The following is a 20,034-nucleotide window of genomic DNA, read 5'->3' as shown; positions in this document are numbered from 1 at the left end:
ATGGATCTCTTTGAAGGATTGTAGTGCTGGCTGCTGGTGCCATACTGGAGCAGGGATCACCACAAGAACTCCTGCAAGACCAAGGCTCATCATTTTACATGATGGCAAAAGATGCTGGCCTGGTGTGACATTTTATACTTGTACATGAGATACACGGGCATTGAGATTAATATTTTTTGTGTACAGAAGCTTATACTTGCACCGGTTACAAAATAAACTTTATTTTTAAAAAAATGTCCGTTAGCTTAGTCTTTTTTTTTTACAAACTGGGAATGTCACGAAAAGTCACCAGAAGCATTGTTATTTGCAGCACTGTCTTCCAAACTCGAAGATTTTGCATAGTCTCCTCTATCTGCTGGCTCTTCGTGTTTCTTCTCTTGGTCCTTCTCACTTTCAGCTTCAATGGGAGGCTCATGATCACCTGGGTTGTTCTCATACTCGATGAGGATTTCTTCTGGGTCAGGGGCTCGAGGCAGGAATTCTTCATTTGGATACATGGTGTGAAAGATGTCTTTGGCCTTTATGGGAAAGACAAAAATTTACCGTTAAATACTTGTATGTGGTGCAGGCGAGTGTTGCAACGTTTCTCATCTTCCCACTGACTGAGGTACCTTGCAGTAATTTATCAAACCAAAGCTTAGATTATTTACGCACTTCCAAGTATACACGTAAGCTCTGAGTGAATTGACATTTTTGTTCTGAAACATTAATGGATATAGTGTCACCAGTCAGGTATCGCTTGCTTGGTCCCTGGCTGCAACATTCTTGTACTCAAAGCTCTCTTGACCTTTCTGGACACAATCGGACTTCGATCCTTATTGTGAATGGGTTCAGTATTTAGTTCCCCACATCACCACCACCAATGGGGTAGAGTATCGCCTGTGGCGATGAAACTCCCCATTCATCATCTTAAAGTTGTTGTCAGGTATCTCAAATGCCATATTTACTCGCATGACTAACGTACCTTTGACATGGGCGCACAAATGTTGGTACATACACTGCAATCCCGCTAATTCAAACTGGAAGGGGACTGAAGATTTGTCCGAATAAAACAGAGTTCAAACTAAAGAGGTGTCGCCCTGAATGAAGGAGTGATATGCTGGCAATGCATACTAGCTGCATCGGACACATGTTGTCGCTCGCTAGGTCTTGCCAAACGTTCACAGTCACGTGATGCAAGAAATATGAGACTCATTATGTTCATAAATACATTTATGTACAGGCAAGCATCAAAACACCTCGGGGCTGAATATAATCTGTTAAACACTTTTGCATTTGTTTCTTCAGCCGCAACTCTATCACCAACTGCGAAGGCAATCCAAGTTTTCCAGTTTATTAGACATTAATTAAGAATTTGTTACATTGAACATGAAAATCCGAGAAGATATCGGCTGTCACTGGTGCCTTTTTGTTGGCTGAGTAGGTAACAGCAAGGGTCTTGATCCCCTCAAAATTTCTTTGCCGACCATGAGTAAGCAGCATTGTTTCGCTGACCTCAATCTTCAGCGTTTCCGGAACTTCATTCCAAAGATTATTCGGAATAGAATGGTAATCAAGTGCGTATTTCGTCGTGAGATCCAATTTCTTCCGTGAAAAGTTAACACTCCCTCCACACCAGTATGTTTTTGACAAAAAAAAAAAAAAGTTTCGGTTATGTAAGTAAATACCCATGCCCGCGGGAATTTCCTACCTCTTGAACGGCGTGCTCATAGTCCAAGTGGGGCCCTGGTGTTGAAACCATAATCAAGCCAGGTGGCGCATTCTGGTTGATACGCTGACCAGTGGTGTCTTCACAATTGAAGAACAAGGTGTACAGTGCCTTTGGTTTGATCTGTTCTTCGCCTGGAGAGACATTGCATTTTTGAACAAGATTCAAATATCACACTGCTCTCACGTATACATTTAAAGTCGTTACAATTTTGTTTATTTCATGGTGGCACAAACTACTCACTTTTGCAAGATGCACTTGCAAACAAAAGTTCCACAGCAGGCATGAGATCTTCTTCAGCCGTTTTGCTCACACTGGGACACGTCAAGTGGATCACAACTATATTGACACAAAAGAAATTACTGTAATACTAGTACCTCTACCCTGCTCAGCTTCGCCCTCTTACACCCAGAAAATGACAAGACCACTGCTGCCAACAGCCACTACAGTCACCTCTGAGGAAGGAGTCTAACTGGGTCTGAAACGTTGGGTATCCGCTTCCTGCACCTTGGTTGGAGATTATTTTCGTAACTATTTGTGTTACGACCAACCAGAAACATTTGTGTCTATAAGATGTTCACGTTCAAGATCGTCAAATGTATGCACATTAACAGTGCATTGTAAGGCAGCACAGATAATACTTTACTAATTTTGTGGCCAAGACCGGTCAGTCCAAATGGCTTACTATTTGCTTGAGTTCAATCTTGTAAAATAATAATATGGGTAAGTTCTATGGCAATATGCAAGTGCTGCAGAGTGGGACTCGACCACTTGGAGTTCTTTAACATGCTCCGAAACCCTCTGATGCACGCCACTTTCTGGTATACAGTGCTATCCTGTTAATTCGAAATCTCTTAATTCGAACTGACGTTCGGGTCCCGGCAAAGCCATGTGCATTTCAATGGGTAAAAAACGCCCAGTTAACGCGGCAATTCACACGTATGAACGTGCGCACCGCTTTATTCGAACAAGATTGCAGGGCCGCGCCCGACTCCCGACCCCCCATCGGCTTGGTGTGCCACGGGTGTGTCAGGGACCCCTTTAGTTATTAAATGCTAAGTTTACTTATTACTTATAAGTCAATTTTTCATAAAAGCGATACTTCTGCCAAAGGAAAGAGGAGTACGGAACAAATCGCGGTCGGTGTGCGCAAATGCGACCGGCGCAGAACGATGTCGCTTACTCTGCGGCGGCAAAGCAAGCAAGCCTCGCTGTATTGAGGGTACCAAGACCCTTGCTGTTGACTACACAGCCAGGAAAAAGGCAGCAATTTACATTTTCTCAAACTGGGTAGGCGATATTCATGTTTGCGGGGTTCACGATTGGGTTGGGCCTAACAACGCGAACGACTTTATAAAGTCAAGGCTTAAGAGACGAACGCAAGCGCGTATAATGTGATTTTCTGGCCTGAGCTGTTTTGATGCTTGTCTGTAAATGAACATTCTAGAAAGAAACTGCCTCTTATATTTCCACCACCATCGCGTGACCGCGAACCTGTGGCAAGACCTACCGAGCCATGAAGCGTCTATGACATATCTAGCATGCGCTGCCAACGCATCAAGCCCTCAGTTAGAGCGGCTCCCTTTAGTTCAAACTCTGCTTTATTCGAACAAATATTCAGTCCCCCTCGAGTTAGAATTAACAAGATTGCACTGTATTTACTATGCACCGCCACTGTCGTCAGTCAGTGCCAAACATGCGGTCAGAATCAGTAAGTCGGCACAGTGCTGACGACTGAGCTACCGAGGCTGCCTAGTTGAATCTCGTGCATCATATCCAATAGTATGTGTATTTCATGCTTATCACACAAAAAAGCTTGCAATGGTGAAATGATCCCCCTGTACACAGGTCTAGTTTCTTGTTTCGCATTCTAATAAATGTGCATTGTGCAGGTGACGTTCGTAAGTGACGAATGTCACACAGATAAGAAGCCTAGTGCTCTAGTAGGCAGATTTTTTGCAGATTGGCTCTGTCTTATTGAGCAAGTTGTACTCACAAAGTCCACTGGGACACACCATCATTCCAGGTCCCAACTCCTGGACGATAACTGCAGACGGCGCACTGCCTTTTGGTAGCCGTAGGAGGGTGATCTAAACAGTTTACATATTTTTTAATAACAATTTCCTCACGATTACCTTCATAGGACATGCCTCAAATTGGTCTCCTCAAATGACCTCCCATGATGACTGGACAAATCATTCGCAGAGACCAATGAGAGCACTCTCTGCATTGTCAGTCCTCTTCAGAGCGAGAGGGAAGGCATAAACTGCATATTCTTTAGCTCATAAATCACGAACAATGCAATGCATGACTGTCGTTCCTTTTGTGTTGGTGTCAAGGTGGCAACATCTTTCATTCCTCAAGGATGCTCTAGCACGTTAGTCACAGCTAAACCCCCGCTGGGCCAGACTTGGTTCCCGCTTGGGCCCCACTTGGGCCCCACTTGTCCCAGATGTACCGTATTTACTTGCATATAAGACAAACATGCCACTGCCAACACACACTGTGCCATTGAGAGGGTGCGTTCAATACGAGGCGGAAAATTGGAACCGAGATATCTGGGGCGACCTCCCCGGAACGTCACGGTTCTCCATCATTGTTGCGATTTGTTCCGAGATGTTCATGGCGATCTCCCCGGAATCAAACGTCTCGATTCTGCCTCATCATCGCCATTCTCCCGTTCCATCAAGTGTGGACAAAATACTACTCTATATATTCACATTCATCACTCTGGCGCCAGGTGCTCCTTCTCGTTGACTGCGTGATATGCTGGCGCTGCATGAGACGATCCGCCTATGTTACTAAGGTCGATGGGCGTTTAATGTGTGGGAAACGAAAAAAGGACCAGCATTTATTTTGGCGCTCAAGTTGGGGGTGCATTCAACTGATTGCATGAACTGATTGAACAAGTGTGTCATGTTGCACTTTTCGTTGTGTTAACAACTACTGTGTGGTTTGCACATTTTTCTTTTTTTGTCCACTCCTGCCTTGGCTCCAACTGGGGGCTTGCAGTATATTTAAATTTAAAAAATAATAAATAAAAAAGTTCTCCAGCACCACAGTATCAGATGAGTGGGATCAGTGCAATAGGATACCATATGGGATGGGCCACTTTCATGTGAATTCATTGATATCTGCACATCTCCTGCTTACTTCTAATACCCCCTTTTTTATGACATGTTGGGAACTACAAAGTATGGTTTATTTCTCCAGTATTTGTTGTCAGTTGCTTACCTGCTCTTTCTCTGCAGGGTAAAGTGACTTATTGGTTATCACAATTGCTCTGGAGACACTGTGAAGAGAGGAGGGAGTTAGTCTTGTTCTACATCAGACAGATGGCTCCATGCTATTTGCTTGGATGCTGCTGCTTATTGTTAACAAAAGAGGTGCTCATTGTGAGTTATCTTTTACACATAGGGGCAGCTTCCATTGTGCCAAAGTAGGTTCATCTTGTGCTTAGAACCAGCCCTGAAGCCTTCAGTTGGGTAGTCATAATCGAGATGAACCCTAATAGTTCTTCCAACATGAGCTATGTAGCAGCACACCTGTATGTTCAACAAGTTACCTGCATGCTGTGCCATGGATAGGCCCAGTAATAGCAACAATGTGAACAAAAAAATTTAAAGCATATTTATCTCATCAGTCAAATGAATTATTTAACTAACAATAAAAAGAAAAGGCCCACACATAAACCATAACGCCCAAACGTTGTATAAAATTTCTGCTAGACACATGTTAAATTAAATCATCAACAATAACAACCAGAAAGATGTAAATTCTATGCTAGAGTGAATTTTGTCCTAGTTCCCACATGCCTGGGAAACGTGCTTCCTTTGCAGGTAATGACCGTGTACCAGATATTCAATTGTTACTCTTTGTTCTGTTGCTCATAATTCTCGTACCTTTGCACACCTTCAGTGGCTTTGAAGGCTGAAGGTGCGTAACTTGATTCCATTACTAGCCATCTGGAACACACAAGAACAGATTATTGATGCTCTACAAACTATGTTCTCACACAATCTCCAAACTTATCCCACTAGTGCGTGTAAGATGAACGCCTCCTTCATACAGAAAATTATTTCGGAGATTCCAAGCAAGTGCTCTCACTTGAAATTGAAGCGACGACCGTTGGAGACCATTGCTACACAATCCCCTGCAGCATTACGTATGATAGCACCAGGGCCTCGCTGAAGGTGGTAGATGCCCCCGAAAACGGCACATAACCTGCAAAGCAAAATATTATGCCTTGTGATGCCAACACCACTATTTCAGAAAAAGCCATGAGTGATAAGTGGCAGTAAGAGACACCGCACATTAAAAGAAATATATTTAGCTCATTTTACTCAAGTGAGATAAACCTGCGAGATCAAGCGATTTCACTCAAGTGAAATGTGCCAGGAATGACAAAAGGGCAAGGGTGCAGGCCAGTTGGTACATAGTGAAGAAACGGAACCCGAGAAAGGGTCAGAGGAGGGACGACACGACACGTTCTCGAACACAGCAAACTCCCCAAACAGCAAAACAGCAAACAGCAAAATACCCCTTAATTTAACCCCTTTAATTAACCCCTTAATTTTAAGTGATTGAAGGGTTTGCTGTGTTCGAGAACATGTCGTGTCAAGAAACTGCATAGATAAACAATTCCTATTTGTAATTTCTGTAAAATCTGTTACATCAATAGAAATTCTGTTACAATTGATGGCATTTTGGCTTGGTCAGCTTCATTCTGGGGCCTTCAGTTAGCAACTATGATTTCCCATCAAATACGAGTGCATGGCGCGGATGAAGTAATGCTATGCAGGCTGCAGCTAGCTTTGCATCAGGGAAAAAGTGGTAGGAAAGCCATTAGCCACACATTAGCCATGTCGCTGTACAGTCCACATGATTATCTGATTGGCAACAAGATTTCTCATGAATAAAACCAATTCAAAATTCACAGCAGAAACATTATGTTTCGTGAACCTAGGTGATGATCCACATTCCGACTAAGGAGCCTTTCTTACGATGTGCGAATCTTGACATGTGTGCTTTTCTGTTCTGTCAATGTGGAGATAATTTTTATAGAATGCACGCCACCATATTGAATGTCCGTTTAAAGGGGCAATAAACAGGTACACAAGGTGCACTTATTTTAATGCATTGTTATACGTTGCAGACGTTGAACGTTTTCCAAAAATTGTTCTCGCAAGAAAGTAAATAATGGATCTAAACCGACCGAAAGACCAGTTTTTTACTGTGCAATGAAAGACCAGTTTTTACTCAAGCCACATCATGGCAAAAACTGATGTGGCTTGTCTCATTCTACACAGACTGCACTTTTTTGCGCTCCTGCCCTGATCTGCGATGCCCTGGCGACAATAGCCACACCTCATTTTGAGGTCGTGCACCATCAACCAAAATGCGAGACGCTTATACATTGATTTTGTTGTAATATTGAGAAATGAGGTAAATTCTAAACATCTTTCCACTTGGCAACCCCAAGGTAGCCAGTTCAAACCGTACCAAAAGTCTGCAATGTTCCATTTCATGTGTGTACTATGTTTTCAGTGCTGTATTGCTAGGGTCTGAGGTTTTCGGGTTTTACCTGATTCTACTGAATCGCACATCTAGTGATTCGGGTAAAACCAGATTTCTCCCCGAAATGGGGGTCCCTTTGTCGCGCGGCACAGAACCACGGCCCACATTTTCAGTAGTGCGAGAGAGGGAGGAATCACAGACGGAAGGAGGTGACACCGCAGCTGTGAGGGCGACACGCATATATGGGACTTTTCTCCAGCGTCAAAACGTCGCGTGCACGCCATGGCCTTGTACGCGCGGTGAAGAATTGCCCACGGACGACCACCCGAAGCGCATAGGACGCGGACTGAGCGAGTGACATGCACCAATGTTGCCACATTCGTCAACCACAAGCGTTTGCGTGCGAATATCAGTAGTCTCCGTGCATGTTAAAACTTGGGTTTTCCCCGAGGTCACATGCATGCAGAGCGAGCGCGCGTCGGGAAAACGTTGCGGCACGCGTGGCTTCCGGCAGTTCCACGTCTGTCGCACCCGTTCGGGATGGCCCTAAGGCCGAAACAACGCCCAGCACCAAGCAACTTAGTAGCAACTAAGAAAGTTCTCAAAAGAAAGAAGTTGGGAGCATAACAACGCTATTGTCACCTACTTCGATGCGGAAACGAAAACCAAAGCGTTTCTCACATGAAGACTTGTAACAGCGTAACACTACGTGAAGTAGTGCTTTAATCCATGTGCAGGTGTGCTTTACCATGCAGGTTTTTTATTACCATTCCATTCAATGCAGGTCTGAGTTGCCATAGACCTTTTAACACCACCCTCATTTTGTTGCAGACAGTGTTATTACTTAGTTTGGAAGCTGTTTTCTTTTTTGATTTGTGATATGTATAAGCCTGATAAACCCGATCGTTATCTGTATCATATAATTCCAGAAATTTTACACCCGAATTCACCAGATTTTTACCCTCCGAGTTTCTCAAAAAACATTTCCTGAAAATCTCAGGCCCTATGTGTTGCTCCGCGAGGCTCTCACAACCGATTCCCTCTCAAGCATTCCCTCTCGTCATGGGCTAGCAGAGGGAAATCTCCCCCGTGTTCAGTGCCTGGAACACAACGTTGCTATACATTGGAACGTTCTGATGGGGCCCTGTTCCAAGAATGAAGGAGAGTGTCTCTCAGACACACTGTAAAGACACTCGCTGAAGTAAATGAACCGCATATTTGGATATCATGAGCCACATTCTTTCGTGGAACATAATAATTGGAGAAAGTTTGTCAAGCTGTTTAGTGCCCCCTTAAACTACAGAAAAGATCCCCTAATCATGTCTTCGGTTAGTTGAGATTCATTCACTGAACTTTTTATAAATTGAATATCTTGCCATTTTTCTCATCTCATTTGTGAGTAGTGCATCTTGCTGATCCATACAATCGTAACAAGAAACTTACCTTTTAATAATTTTATATTCTAGAGATGCGATAGAAACAACAGAAATGTCACTTTAAGCTCATCTTATGCTCTAGATTAACTGTATGCCTCGTACTGTACTAAAAGGTACTTTGGAACACACTTCTCACCTGTTACCTTTCTGAACTGTAAATAACTTTATGGGAAATGCATTTCTCTGTGAAAACTATTCCTGAATTAAGATGCTGTCACGCAACGAATCTTGTAACAATAATACTTAATTAACATTGTTATAAAAGCGGTCACCCATTCCCTCTTGGAAGCAAGATGACACGATGGCACCGCAGTTACACAAAATAGAAAATACGGCACAGTCTGAATAATACTCACCTGCAGAAGCATTGTGGAAGTTCTCCACTTCCAAATAATGAAGACAGGAACGGACTGTTTCCGTATCTTCCTAGAGACTCCAAAAACTTCTGTGATGCCTTGAGACCCTGCAAAACAATGATAGGTAAAATAAAAAGAATTGCGCAACTCCAATAAAATGGACATTAGAACGTCAAGGCTGCTGATTAAGGCAGAAGCATGGGTATACATAATGTAGAGGCATCAGAAGGATGAGTCTTATAAATTAATTAGCTCTTCATCTGCTCTCACTGCTGCTACTCTTCAAGTAGGACAATAAATCTAACCTGCAGTGTGGGGATATCTTCTTCACACATGGCTATGGCGTGAAGAATGTAGTGCTCGACAGTCGATGTCAACTGCTTAGACTGCAGAAACTCTTTGAAGGGCCTCCCCTCGTACCCTGCAGAAACCAGGATAATAACTGAGTGCAATTCTATCTTTACAGTGCCCATAACCAACTAATGGTTCCAATGTGCAGGAAGGAGGGCACAACAAGGTAGTTGGTCATAACTCACATGTGCCCACGCTAGGCACGGAAATTTATCTAGAGCAACCGAATTGATTAGAAAATACTGTTAACTCATACTATAAATCTCCTTGTGAAAATTATAAAACCTGTACATGCCTACGAGTGTGAGAAATCATCTTGCACATATACACAACTAAACTCTGAGTAAAAGTGCCACAGTTCCTGTTGAAAAACATACGAGAAATTCTCGCTTGGCATTAAAAAAATTATCATGCCTCAATAAGCAATGGCAATTAAACAAATGCATAAAGATGCAAAACAAACAACAAATGCAGAGCTGTGCAAATAGTGATTTTCAAGCTCGAATCGAATACGAATGGAATACAGATTGAGTAATCCAGTAGACAAGGAACACAAACATTTTAATTTTAACAAAGAAAATGAGGCACACTTAAGTTCCTTGTGAACAGGCATTACCTGCTTCCGTGCAGAAACAACACACTCTGGTGATGGGCGACAATTTGTGACCATGTTGGTGCAAACTGAAAGCAATTCAAGCAACCTCAAGTCGCTGGTATGGAAATATATATTTCAGCTACTATTTTCCCAGGAGTGGGCACTTCTGTTGCCAAACTGTATGCCACAAAGTAAGAGGATTGTTTTGCTGGGGTTGCAGTGGTAATTCCAAGTGCTGTTCAACTTGCTGATGTTCAATTGCGCATTAGAATACAGAGAGGCAGTCCGACACAAGAATGACTGGTACTGTATTTACTCACATATGAGACGCATACTTTATACACAAAAACATTGCAGCATGGGGGGGGATGCATTCAATACGTATGGGGAATATTGGGACCCAACAATTAGGTAGTCCTGTTTATATTTAAAAAAAAAGTAGAATATTTTGGAATGCTATTCAATTCGATATTAGAAAATTCTGAATATTTGCACAGCCCTAATAAATCGTGACAGATGTAAACGTTGTACCAACCTCTGTACTCTTCTGGGTGCTTGTGGTACTCAAGACAGAACTTTAAGAATTTCATGAGCATTCGTTTTTCTACCAATTGGACCTGTTTGCATCCGAAAACATCAGCTCGTGAGCAAGGAACCTGGTGCAGCATTCCATCATGATGTGTCAGGATCCTGGTAAGAGCTCTGAACTCTGCATAGCGAGCTATATTGGAGGAGATGAGTAGTTCCACCATTGGTCCTCTGCTGAACAGCAACTGAAAATGACGGTCATGTGATATGAGCTGCCTTGATCAGAGGGTACCCCAAGAACGCCCTTCGTAAGATTGCACAGTTTTACACACCTTCACTCTCGTTCAGCTTTTGCAGCAACCACCCAAAAAATTTCCTGATATATGAACATATCCGATATGGAGATAAACTGCAATAGCGTTTTGATTATGGAAGCGGGACAAGAATATGTAATGACTATGATGATGTGTGGTTGTAGGTATGGGCTCCTAAACAAAAGTGGCAAAAAAATAAGGCCCAACTGCATGAGGCGTTTTCTAAGCGGCAGAGTGCCTGGCTTTTCTCACCGGCAAGCGACACTGTCGAAAAAACGCCCAAAGCTAACCGCATGCAGGGTTTCTACAATGGCGGATGGACGGCGTCCCATGCGAACGTTAGCATACTCTCTCAAGGAAAGCTTGCTTGATGAAACATTGCTTGATAAACACTTCTATGAGAAGTGAAAAAGTCTCAAACACAGGTGCTTTTGAGTGATAACATATTATAACGAGCCAGATACTGCAGCGATGCACACTCACGAAGCCATTTGTTGTGAATGCCGGTCCCGCTATTCACAAGGCACGCAAATACATGGAGCGAACGCCGCATTACGGTTGACATCTTTATCAATCTGTTGCACACTTCTCTTGGTGTTTTGCATGTTGGACACTCACACAAGAATTATGTTTCTAACATCTGCAACAATCTTAACCTAAAATGGGTTAAAACTTAGGCTGGTTGCAGTGCAGGGAAAGACGAGGACGGAACACACAAAAAAAGTCAGTTCAGTGCCATGTCCTCGTCCTTCCGTGCACTGAGGGTGTTATTGTTTTTGACTAACATCTGCCGAACGCGATCCACTCGGGCAGTCTGAGCAATTCCGCGTGCTGCAATCTATGGGGGCTCCCGAAAACTGGCTCGACCAGATACACCTAGCCCGATGCTAATCCCCCCGATTGGTCACTAGTGCGTGTCGCCCTCACCTGGAGAAACGTCTCATGTGGTTGGGCCCTTACAGTGCAGTACGAGGGACAAGGACACTGAGTTGTGTGTGTGTGTCCTTGTGTCTTGTAATTTTTGGAGACCGTACTGAAAGTTTTTAACACTTTTAATTAGGAATGTGAAAGCATGAGATCAGACCCCTCATCACAGTTGGAAAGGAAGCCTCTGAAGTCCAGCGTGATGTACACAGTAATTAGGGAGCTTGTAATTAGTGCTTGCAAAATAAATATTTGTTGGTAGTTGAAGCTAAGTTTGCTTGTCTCACTACTTCGTGTCACTCTGTTTTACTGCTGCAGGATGAACCTGAACCAACAGACCCAAACTGCCATACTGTTCATAAAGTCAACGTAGGCTAGTCCTATGGGATGTTGGCTACCATTTAGTTTATTATTTTATTTTATTAGTTTATTATTTTTAGGGCATGGATGAGTAATCACTGGTAAGCTACTGGTCTGTGCCAAGTTGGTGGTATATCAACAGCACTCAACACAACACGAAAATTCCTGCCCCAACAGAATGTGGAGCCCCGAAGCACCAGAAAGTACAAAGTAAGCCCACTGCAGATGTGCTACTCCATCACAGTACTTCTGTACCATGTGCATTCTAAGTTGAGAAATCATGTCTCTTGCCTTGGGAGCCAAGTCAAGGTTGAATTTCCTCGTAAGCTGCATGAACTGGTCAAATGACCACTCTTTGTGCGCTTCGTGTTTTTGAGCAGGGACAGAGGATCTTGAAGGAGCACTCCCAATTTCTGCAGCTCCTTCACGTGTCTCCTGAGAATTCTCTGTAATGTCTTCAGGTCGAGGAACACTGCCGTGAAGTGCATCAAGGGAGCTTGTTTCACTGGCACTTGCATCTGTGATAAAAGGGGGAGGGGGGACAAGAAGAGTCCTGTACAGCATCCAACATGCTTAGGGTCGATTCACACGATGCAAGTTTTGCTGCCGCATCATACTGTTAGAACCACGACCTACTAGATTATAACGACAATGCCATAATCGGAAACCCCCATGAGCAGCCCGTTCGCATGATCCGCTAGGGGCGCTACTCATCGTCTGGCGAGATCTCCATCCTTATTGGACAATGGAAATTTGAATTTTGAAACCGCAGAAGCAGACGTACGACTACCGTAGCAGACGACAGCAACAGCTTCTATGAAACCATGTAGAATGATGATGATAATCAACTTTAGAAAGAAGCATCTCTCGTGGGACATCTACCACTAGTACAAAAATACTAAAGTAAGTTGAAGTACAAAGTATTGCAGAAATTGAGGAAGCAATAACCGGGCCGATGAGTAGCACCACCTCTAGCTTCAAAATGCGGTGCTGGGAAGGGGTGACTATGACGTGGTCGTTATAATCTAGTAGGTCATGGTTGGAACGAACTTGTGATATGGTGCGAGAAAATGTCATCATCATCATGTTAATCCAACTGCACGAGAGCGAGCGAGAACTGAAAAAATATGGCTGACAGTTTGCAATGACGTATTCAACACATTCTCATAAAATGCTCCATGCTGCTAGCGTGTTCGTGTCTGATGGACTGTGGAATTTACGCCTCGGAAGTGACGCCCCGACAGCCAGCCATTGTGATTGGATGTCTTTTGAGGAGGAGCCAAGTGATTTACAGGTTGTGCCTGAAGATTGCCAGAAAAATCGCTCATGGGGCGATTCATCATGCAACTCTTGCAACCAGGTTGCGTAACCCGTTTACACGATGCAACATAGTTTCATCATGTGAATCGACCCTTATAATCCACGCTCTGAGCTTTTGTTCTGAGTTACAAAAAACGGTTTTACCCTAAAATACAAGACTCTAGTCATCAGTTGTCTTGAAGCAATCCTCCTTCCAATGGGAATTGTTCTGACAATTATCTGCAGCTCTGACTTTTGTTATCCATGCCATACTACTCTTCATTTTACTTCAGCACTTTAGTACTTTCATTTCACTCTGCCATGTCACTTTCTAAGTTAAAGGTTTAAAAGGTTAAAGTGTTTCATGGTCATTCGAAGTGAGCCACAAGTATAGTCAGAAAGGAAAGTGAGCAGACTACCCTAATTTCACGTGTATAAGTCACACCGCAGATAAGCTGCAGGACCAGCTTTGAAAATTTTCGGGCAGATAAGCCGCAGGCAATACGACACGACTGATTTGTGCGACAAAGGAGACCATAGAGAAGGCCATAAACAGCTGTTGTCCATACTTGGGGATCCGCATGGTGTACAACAAAGGAGGTCAGTTCTAGTGTTCTACCAAGATCGGATTGTGCCCTTGTTGTCTGTTTTCCATGGATCGATGGGTCAGTGGCCTTCCAGAAGACATGAATCACTGTCACCACTTTTGTTAAAGCTGCTTAGGGGAAGACACCAGGAAGGTCAGTCTACTCGAATTTGGACGGGCCCCCGTTACTCATTGTTCGTGCACTTGCAGGTTGGTGCTGTTCCAGAGACACTGTCACCCCTTTCGTTAAAGCCGGCACATGGGGAACATGCCAGGGGAAAATAGTCACGAGATAACCTGCACCGGTGGATAAGCCGCATAGTCTCGTGAGAAAAAAAAATCGCGCATACGCCGCGGCTAATACGCGTGAAATTACAGTAGCTGGTGCACGACTAAACGAAGAAACCCAGAGAGAGGGGACGTCTTCCTTCGTGTCCCCTGTCCTCTGGGTTTCTTCGTTTAGAAAAGTACAGTGTCCATGAACAACATGCTAATCCAATACCAAAGTGTGCCACATACCTTCAGTTGTAGCAGCTTCGTGGAGTACCTCATCAGTGGAACTTGGCTGGGTTTCTGAAGTCTCCCCTGCTATAAAGTTGGGACAAGGACATACTCCAGCCACATTCTGACTTTCTGTTTGGCTATCTGATGTTTGACTAGATACGTTGTTCTCGCCCATAGAAGCTGAAGTTGTTGGGCAAGGCATTTGCACTTCCGTGGTTTGTTGGTGAGCATTTTGCACTGGTTCACTGTCGCCACTGTGGTTTGCATTCGAAGTTGTCATTGCTGTGCCACTGGTGTCAGGCAGCCTGTGTTCTAGAAACGTACGATGTTTCAGTAAACAATTTAGGCTGAGGATCTGACACACCTTCCTCAGAACCTTGGCTCAGAGAAATGCTGTTTCAACACAAAGCAAGAACATCAGATTGATTTTTTTTAGTTTTTCTGTAGTTTTATTCTAAATATTACTGCGGAAAACTCAGACTTCACAGCACACAATAGATTCTGATCAACACTTGCAAGCCAAAAACCCTAGGTATATTCATAATTAGAGGTGAGCATGGATGACACTGACAGTATTCATATCTGCATGGTACCTGCACATGTGAGATTCGCCCACACATCCGCAACTGCACTAGTTGAAATATTCACCGTATAAACTGGACTACAGGTCAAGGTATTTTTCCAAGCAACAAGTCGCAAAAATCTGCCCGTCTTATATACCGGTCGATAGGCAAAAACGAGGCTCCGTCTGGCAACACAAGCGCTGTCACGGGTCAGCGCAAGCAGGCCGTGCCAACGCCACCTAGATGCAGAAGGCCTACTTATTGCCTCCTCTCCCTCCTTCGCTATGTGGACATATAAAGTCACACCTTGTCTGCTACTGCGATTCGCCGTTCTGCGAATTCAAGAACTCGCAAATGATTGTAGCTAACTTGGAACCTGTAGACCTGAATCTGTAGACAAGAAGTGCAACAGGCTTTCCAGAAGATCTGTCTTGAGAAAAATATGGGACCGTTTCGCCCTTTATTTTAAAGTTTTCTCATTTAATACACGGGGATGTTCAATCACTTCCTGCAGACGACGGTGGTTCGTCCCCATGGCTACGACCGCTGAAAGCACGGTCGTGATTAGCTACCGCCGTTGAAAACACGATCCTGATTGGCTGACTCTTAGTTGTTACGTCACGTCGACGAGTAAGCAGGCTTTCTCTATCTAGGTGGTGCTGGCCGTGTGGTGTGGCCCTGCGCATATCATTTCCATGTGATTTCGGAGCACCTTGGCATTTTTGTTTTCGGCTTTCTTGATTTTCAGCAATTTGCCATGCGAAGGCAGTACACCGCACATTTTAAACACGACGTGACTGCGTTTGCCGAAGAGCACAGCGACATATCCGCACAACGTCGATTCGAAGTATCTAAGAAGCGTGTCCGTTACTGGAGACAACAGAAGTCTGCACTGGGCGCGTGCAATTCGAAGAGGGAAGTGTTCAGCGGTCGTGCGCCATTGCATCACAAGATTGAAGACGACCGCGCTGCTTTCATCCACGGATTGCGTCAACGCTTGGCTCCCGTGACCTGCGACATGGTCCGAAAGAAAGCTGATGAGCTTGCCCGTGCTGCGGGCCCGGACAGGTCGCAATTCATGGGGAGTCCGTCGTGGGTGAGGTGCTTCATGAGGCGAAAAGGACCGAGTCTCCGGCGACGGATGTCTGTATGCCAAAAATTGCCGGAAGAGTTTGAGGACAAACTCATAAACTTCGAGCGCAATGTTATGAAACTTCGCACGACACATGGTTATATGCTGCGACAGATTGGCAATGCCAATGAAATGCTGGTTTGGTTTGACATGCCATCTCGGTCAATAGTAATGTGCAAGGGGGGCAAAGGAGGTGAAGATGCTGTCGGCAGGAAACTAACATTCGCGTTTCACTGTCATGTTGTTGTGCACAGCGGATGGATGCGTACTGCCACCCTTCGTCATATTCAAGAGGAAGACGCTTCCCAAGGAGAAATCTCCTTGGGACGTTATGGTGCGCTTCCACAGCAAGGGCTACATGGACAACCAGCTGATGCTAGAGCAGATTTGCCTTGTGTGGAATAGACAGCCAGGTGGCCTGCTGCAGCACCGTAATATGCTGGTTCTTGACTCCTTCAGGGGACGTCTTACAGTCCGTGTCAAGAACGCATTGCTCGAAGTGCAGAGCGACCTTGTGGTACTTTCGGGTGGAATGACGTCGGTTCTTCAGCCACTCGATGTTGTTCTGAACAAACCTTTCAAAGACAGTGTCCGCGAATTATACAATGAGTGGATAGCCCAAGACAATCCCAAAACACAGAGCGGCCGTATACGGCGGGTATCACTGTTAACTGTCTGTGAATGGGTGTCTGCCACGTGGAAAGCGCTTCCCGGAAGTGCGAAGTTTCAAGAAATGCTGCATAGGCAACTCATTGGACAGTACAGAGGATGGCGTGCTGTGGAGGAGTGATCGGGAATCATCGACGTCCGAGTCGGAACCAGAATCCGTGACATCCAAGTCCGACGAGGAGCCGGATTTCAGCGAATTGAATCAACGTGCGTCCTCTTATGTCTCCTTCTGATACGCTTGTGCAACAAAATCGTTTTGTGTGTGTGTGTCTCAGCATTGATCAATCGCTTCGTGGGTTGTGGCATTAAGTTCTTTTCCCTTACTTTGTGGTTAGAAAAGGGGTCAACCTATACACAGGATCAACCTATATAGTCCGATTTATACAGTACATACATCCACACATCTGTGATCATTGCATTTGTAGGAAAAATATACACAGTAGAGCCTCTTTATCATAAACTGTCTGGGACTTGTGGATAACTTTACTATATCAGGAGTTTTACTATATCAGGTGTAGCTTTAAAGGAGTCATAAATGGAGCAGCACAAGTCATTCAGAGATTTATTACACTGCTATGTACAAATAGGAGCTCTGCAGTCTTAGAAAAATGACCCTATTCTTCACCAAAACAGAAACTGTCGATTGCAAAATGGCAGATTTGTCCATGATTTGCTTACGCGTCAGTTCATTTCTATCCAACAGTTGCGGCAACATCATCTTTTGAAGCTGTGTCAACACTTTGCGTTTTCTGCCACAGTCTGCCATGTCCCAAACTTCACGTCACACACTCACAAAAGGAAAACACACGTCACGTCGCCAAATCAAGAGTTGGTAAAAGTGTGCTGGGAGTGCAAAATCATGCAGAAACTAAGAAGTTACCTTGCCTATGCCGCTGCCTGCTGTGCATTTCCGCCTCACATTCAGTGGATGGACCAGGATGGACACTATTGGCTGTTCCCTTTCTGGCTGATTGCAGTGTTGCAAAATAAGTAAGCGGCAAGCAACATCCCCAGCGTCATCGACATGACTAGGTGGCAGGATCGGACATACGGAAACCCACGTTCTGGTTGTCTGTTCCTTACTATAAGCGGTATCCTAGAATTTTTCTGTTTACTATATCAGAAAAATAAACCATTGGGTCTATAAGAATTCAGTCGGGACTGCAGTATTCTTTTACTATAAGCGGAGTTACTATAACAAGTTCTACTGTACATACCTGCCAACCTGACGAACTCAGAATTCGGGATTAATTTTGTGCACTTGAAATACATGTAGCATTGCCACTGTATTGCGATTCCTCTACGTCACACGAACTATCCGGTGAGGTTGCTTCCGTTAACCGCAATTGCGAAGATGCATCGTCTCAGGCTCTCCAACATTGCATTTTGCTCGGCCGCAGCCATTTCACCAATGATGGCAGTGGCGCTTTATTTCGTCACATTTGGGAACATCTTCTGGAACAACGGTTGTGGTCGCCTACGCTCCGCGGCAGGTTGTGCCCAACCCAAAGACCTGCGAAAAGGCACTTGGCGCCTATGAGGAACACGTGCAGGTATTTCTTCTGTTTGGAGAGCGCCATTGGAGGAGACGAAGCTATCGTACGAGACTGGACTGACGATAGGATGATAGCACGTCTTCTCGAGAAGCACGGACACAATGAAACACGCAATCTGCTGCGACCTCTACCCGTGGACGGTCATGCAGTGAAACACGTGTTACGGGCAATCTAATCCTTCAGGAATGCATTTGCGCAGCTTATAAAGGAAAACGAGAGAAGAAAAGCCCAAGGCCCCAATTTTTTGGGAGATTGGAGGCCGCGTCTGTACAATCGGGAGACTGAACGAAATTCAGGAGACTGAACGAAATTCGGGAGGATCTGCAATATAACTGCACCCACGCACACCTCTATTTATCATTAGACCCTTATGTTTCAGGGTTGAACCGAGTAAAACATTTTGTGTTTATATTCTACCATCTTACGTCTCCTTAAACAAAACTTCCAATGCTCCCCAATTTTTTAAAAAAAGCATACAACCCAAAAACACAAGGGCCTATTTGTCGTACATGATAGCACCATGCGCTTACAATATGAACGTGAACTATAGTTAATGATTGTCAATGAATCCATATAAGCTTCTTTTTTTTTGCACAGTTAGCATTACCTTGAGGAACAGCAGCTGGAAAAATTCCAGTCTCACTGGAGCTGGAAGTAGGCAGAAGATCTCCAACAGAGGAGCTTGCACTATCTGCCTGGCTATTCATGGATGCAGGTGGTACAAGAAATGGGTGTTCACCGGTTGTATCCAAACTGAATTCTGTAGGCTCCAGCACTGCATGTGGTTCAGATTCTTCCTCCTGTGCCTCAGGCTGTACCTGTGGCCTGCATCATAATTGAAACCAAACATGCCTTTCAGCTCAACATTGCATTTCACTTGCTTTTTCTGGTTATAGTTGTAATGTGTTCAAACTTATAATGGACATTTTGTATTTTGTTTCTATATATATCACTCACCTTTTATGCAAGATTTTTTCTATAAATTTTAGAAAAACACATCTTTTAACGGGACTCTATGCTTCGCACGTGTGCTCGGGACAGTTCTCGCACACTTGCACAGCACATGAATCATTGCTGTAAGACCAGTCTTGCACGAATCAAACTTATGCGTACAAAGTGGTAAGGCAGCGATCAAATTGGTCATTGCACCGTGTAATAGTAACAATTCGCAGGTTTACGTCGCGAGACAACTATGATCATGAGCGACGCCACAGTGGATTAACTTTGCCCACCTGAGGGTTCTTGTTGCACTGAAATTCCAGCACATGGCACAACATATTTAAAGGGTCCATGAAGAGATTCCCCAAAAATCAGTTCTCAGTGGAGGACGGCTCTCAAGGAGGCCTATTATTTTTGCCATATTACTTTCAATGTGGGCGCAGTTCACGCTGCCCCAAAAAACCGTCGAGCGGTCGCCCGACACACCCCCTGCAAGCAGACGGATGTCATTACATCCTTTGCTCACTCCAAGGTTGCACCAAGCTAGCCCTCCAGTGGCCAAGGTCACCTGCTTCTGACATCACAGCCAGTTTCTCAGTCGTGCTTGCAGCGGTGGTGTCCAAGCAGTCGCCTTTTTTGGCTGTGTTTTTTAGTTAATAGCTCCGCTATTCTAACCAATGTTGGGTTCATACTCCAC

At 44.4% G+C, this 20,034-nt stretch overlaps 2 protein-coding genes across 3 annotated transcripts in view; one reads left to right on the top strand and one right to left on the bottom strand.

The window, feature by feature from the left end:
• The window catches only part of LOC135394523 (multidrug resistance-associated protein 1-like), an 81,810-nt gene extending 81,574 nt beyond the window's left edge, over positions 1–236 (top strand). Inside the window, exon 31 of the mRNA XM_064625302.1 lies at positions 17–236. Coding sequence (XP_064481372.1) covers positions 17–128 — 112 coding nt within the window. The 3' untranslated portion in view covers positions 129–236. The remainder of the gene's footprint in view (positions 1–16) is intronic.
• LOC135394520 (rab proteins geranylgeranyltransferase component A 1-like) overlaps positions 1–20,034 on the bottom strand; it is a 216,146-nt gene that overhangs the window by 194,150 nt on the left and 1,962 nt on the right. The window contains exons 5-17 of one of the 2 annotated variants that reach the window (XM_064625298.1): positions 19,006–19,223; positions 14,494–14,790; positions 12,381–12,607; positions 10,499–10,736; positions 9,323–9,438; positions 9,018–9,124; positions 5,816–5,932; positions 5,611–5,673; positions 4,943–5,000; positions 3,705–3,798; positions 1,952–2,047; positions 1,691–1,842; positions 254–518 (exon numbers count right to left, since the gene is read on the bottom strand). In XM_064625298.1, coding sequence (XP_064481368.1) covers positions 276–518; positions 1,691–1,842; positions 1,952–2,047; positions 3,705–3,798; positions 4,943–5,000; positions 5,611–5,673; positions 5,816–5,932; positions 9,018–9,124; positions 9,323–9,438; positions 10,499–10,736; positions 12,381–12,607; positions 14,494–14,790; positions 19,006–19,223 — 2,026 coding nt within the window. In that variant the 3' untranslated portion in view covers positions 254–275. Of the gene's footprint in view, positions 1–201; positions 519–1,690; positions 1,843–1,951; positions 2,048–3,704; positions 3,799–4,942; positions 5,001–5,610; positions 5,674–5,815; positions 5,933–9,017; positions 9,125–9,322; positions 9,439–10,498; positions 10,737–12,380; positions 12,608–14,493; positions 14,791–19,005; positions 19,224–20,034 lie in introns of those variants that run through there. The other variant, XM_064625297.1, reaches the window with a different exon arrangement.

This window comes from Ornithodoros turicata, chromosome 5, assembly GCF_037126465.1.
Source record: "Ornithodoros turicata isolate Travis chromosome 5, ASM3712646v1, whole genome shotgun sequence".
Taxonomy (NCBI): domain Eukaryota; kingdom Metazoa; phylum Arthropoda; class Arachnida; order Ixodida; family Argasidae; genus Ornithodoros; species Ornithodoros turicata.
This window is presented reverse-complemented; position numbering and strand designations above follow the sequence as displayed.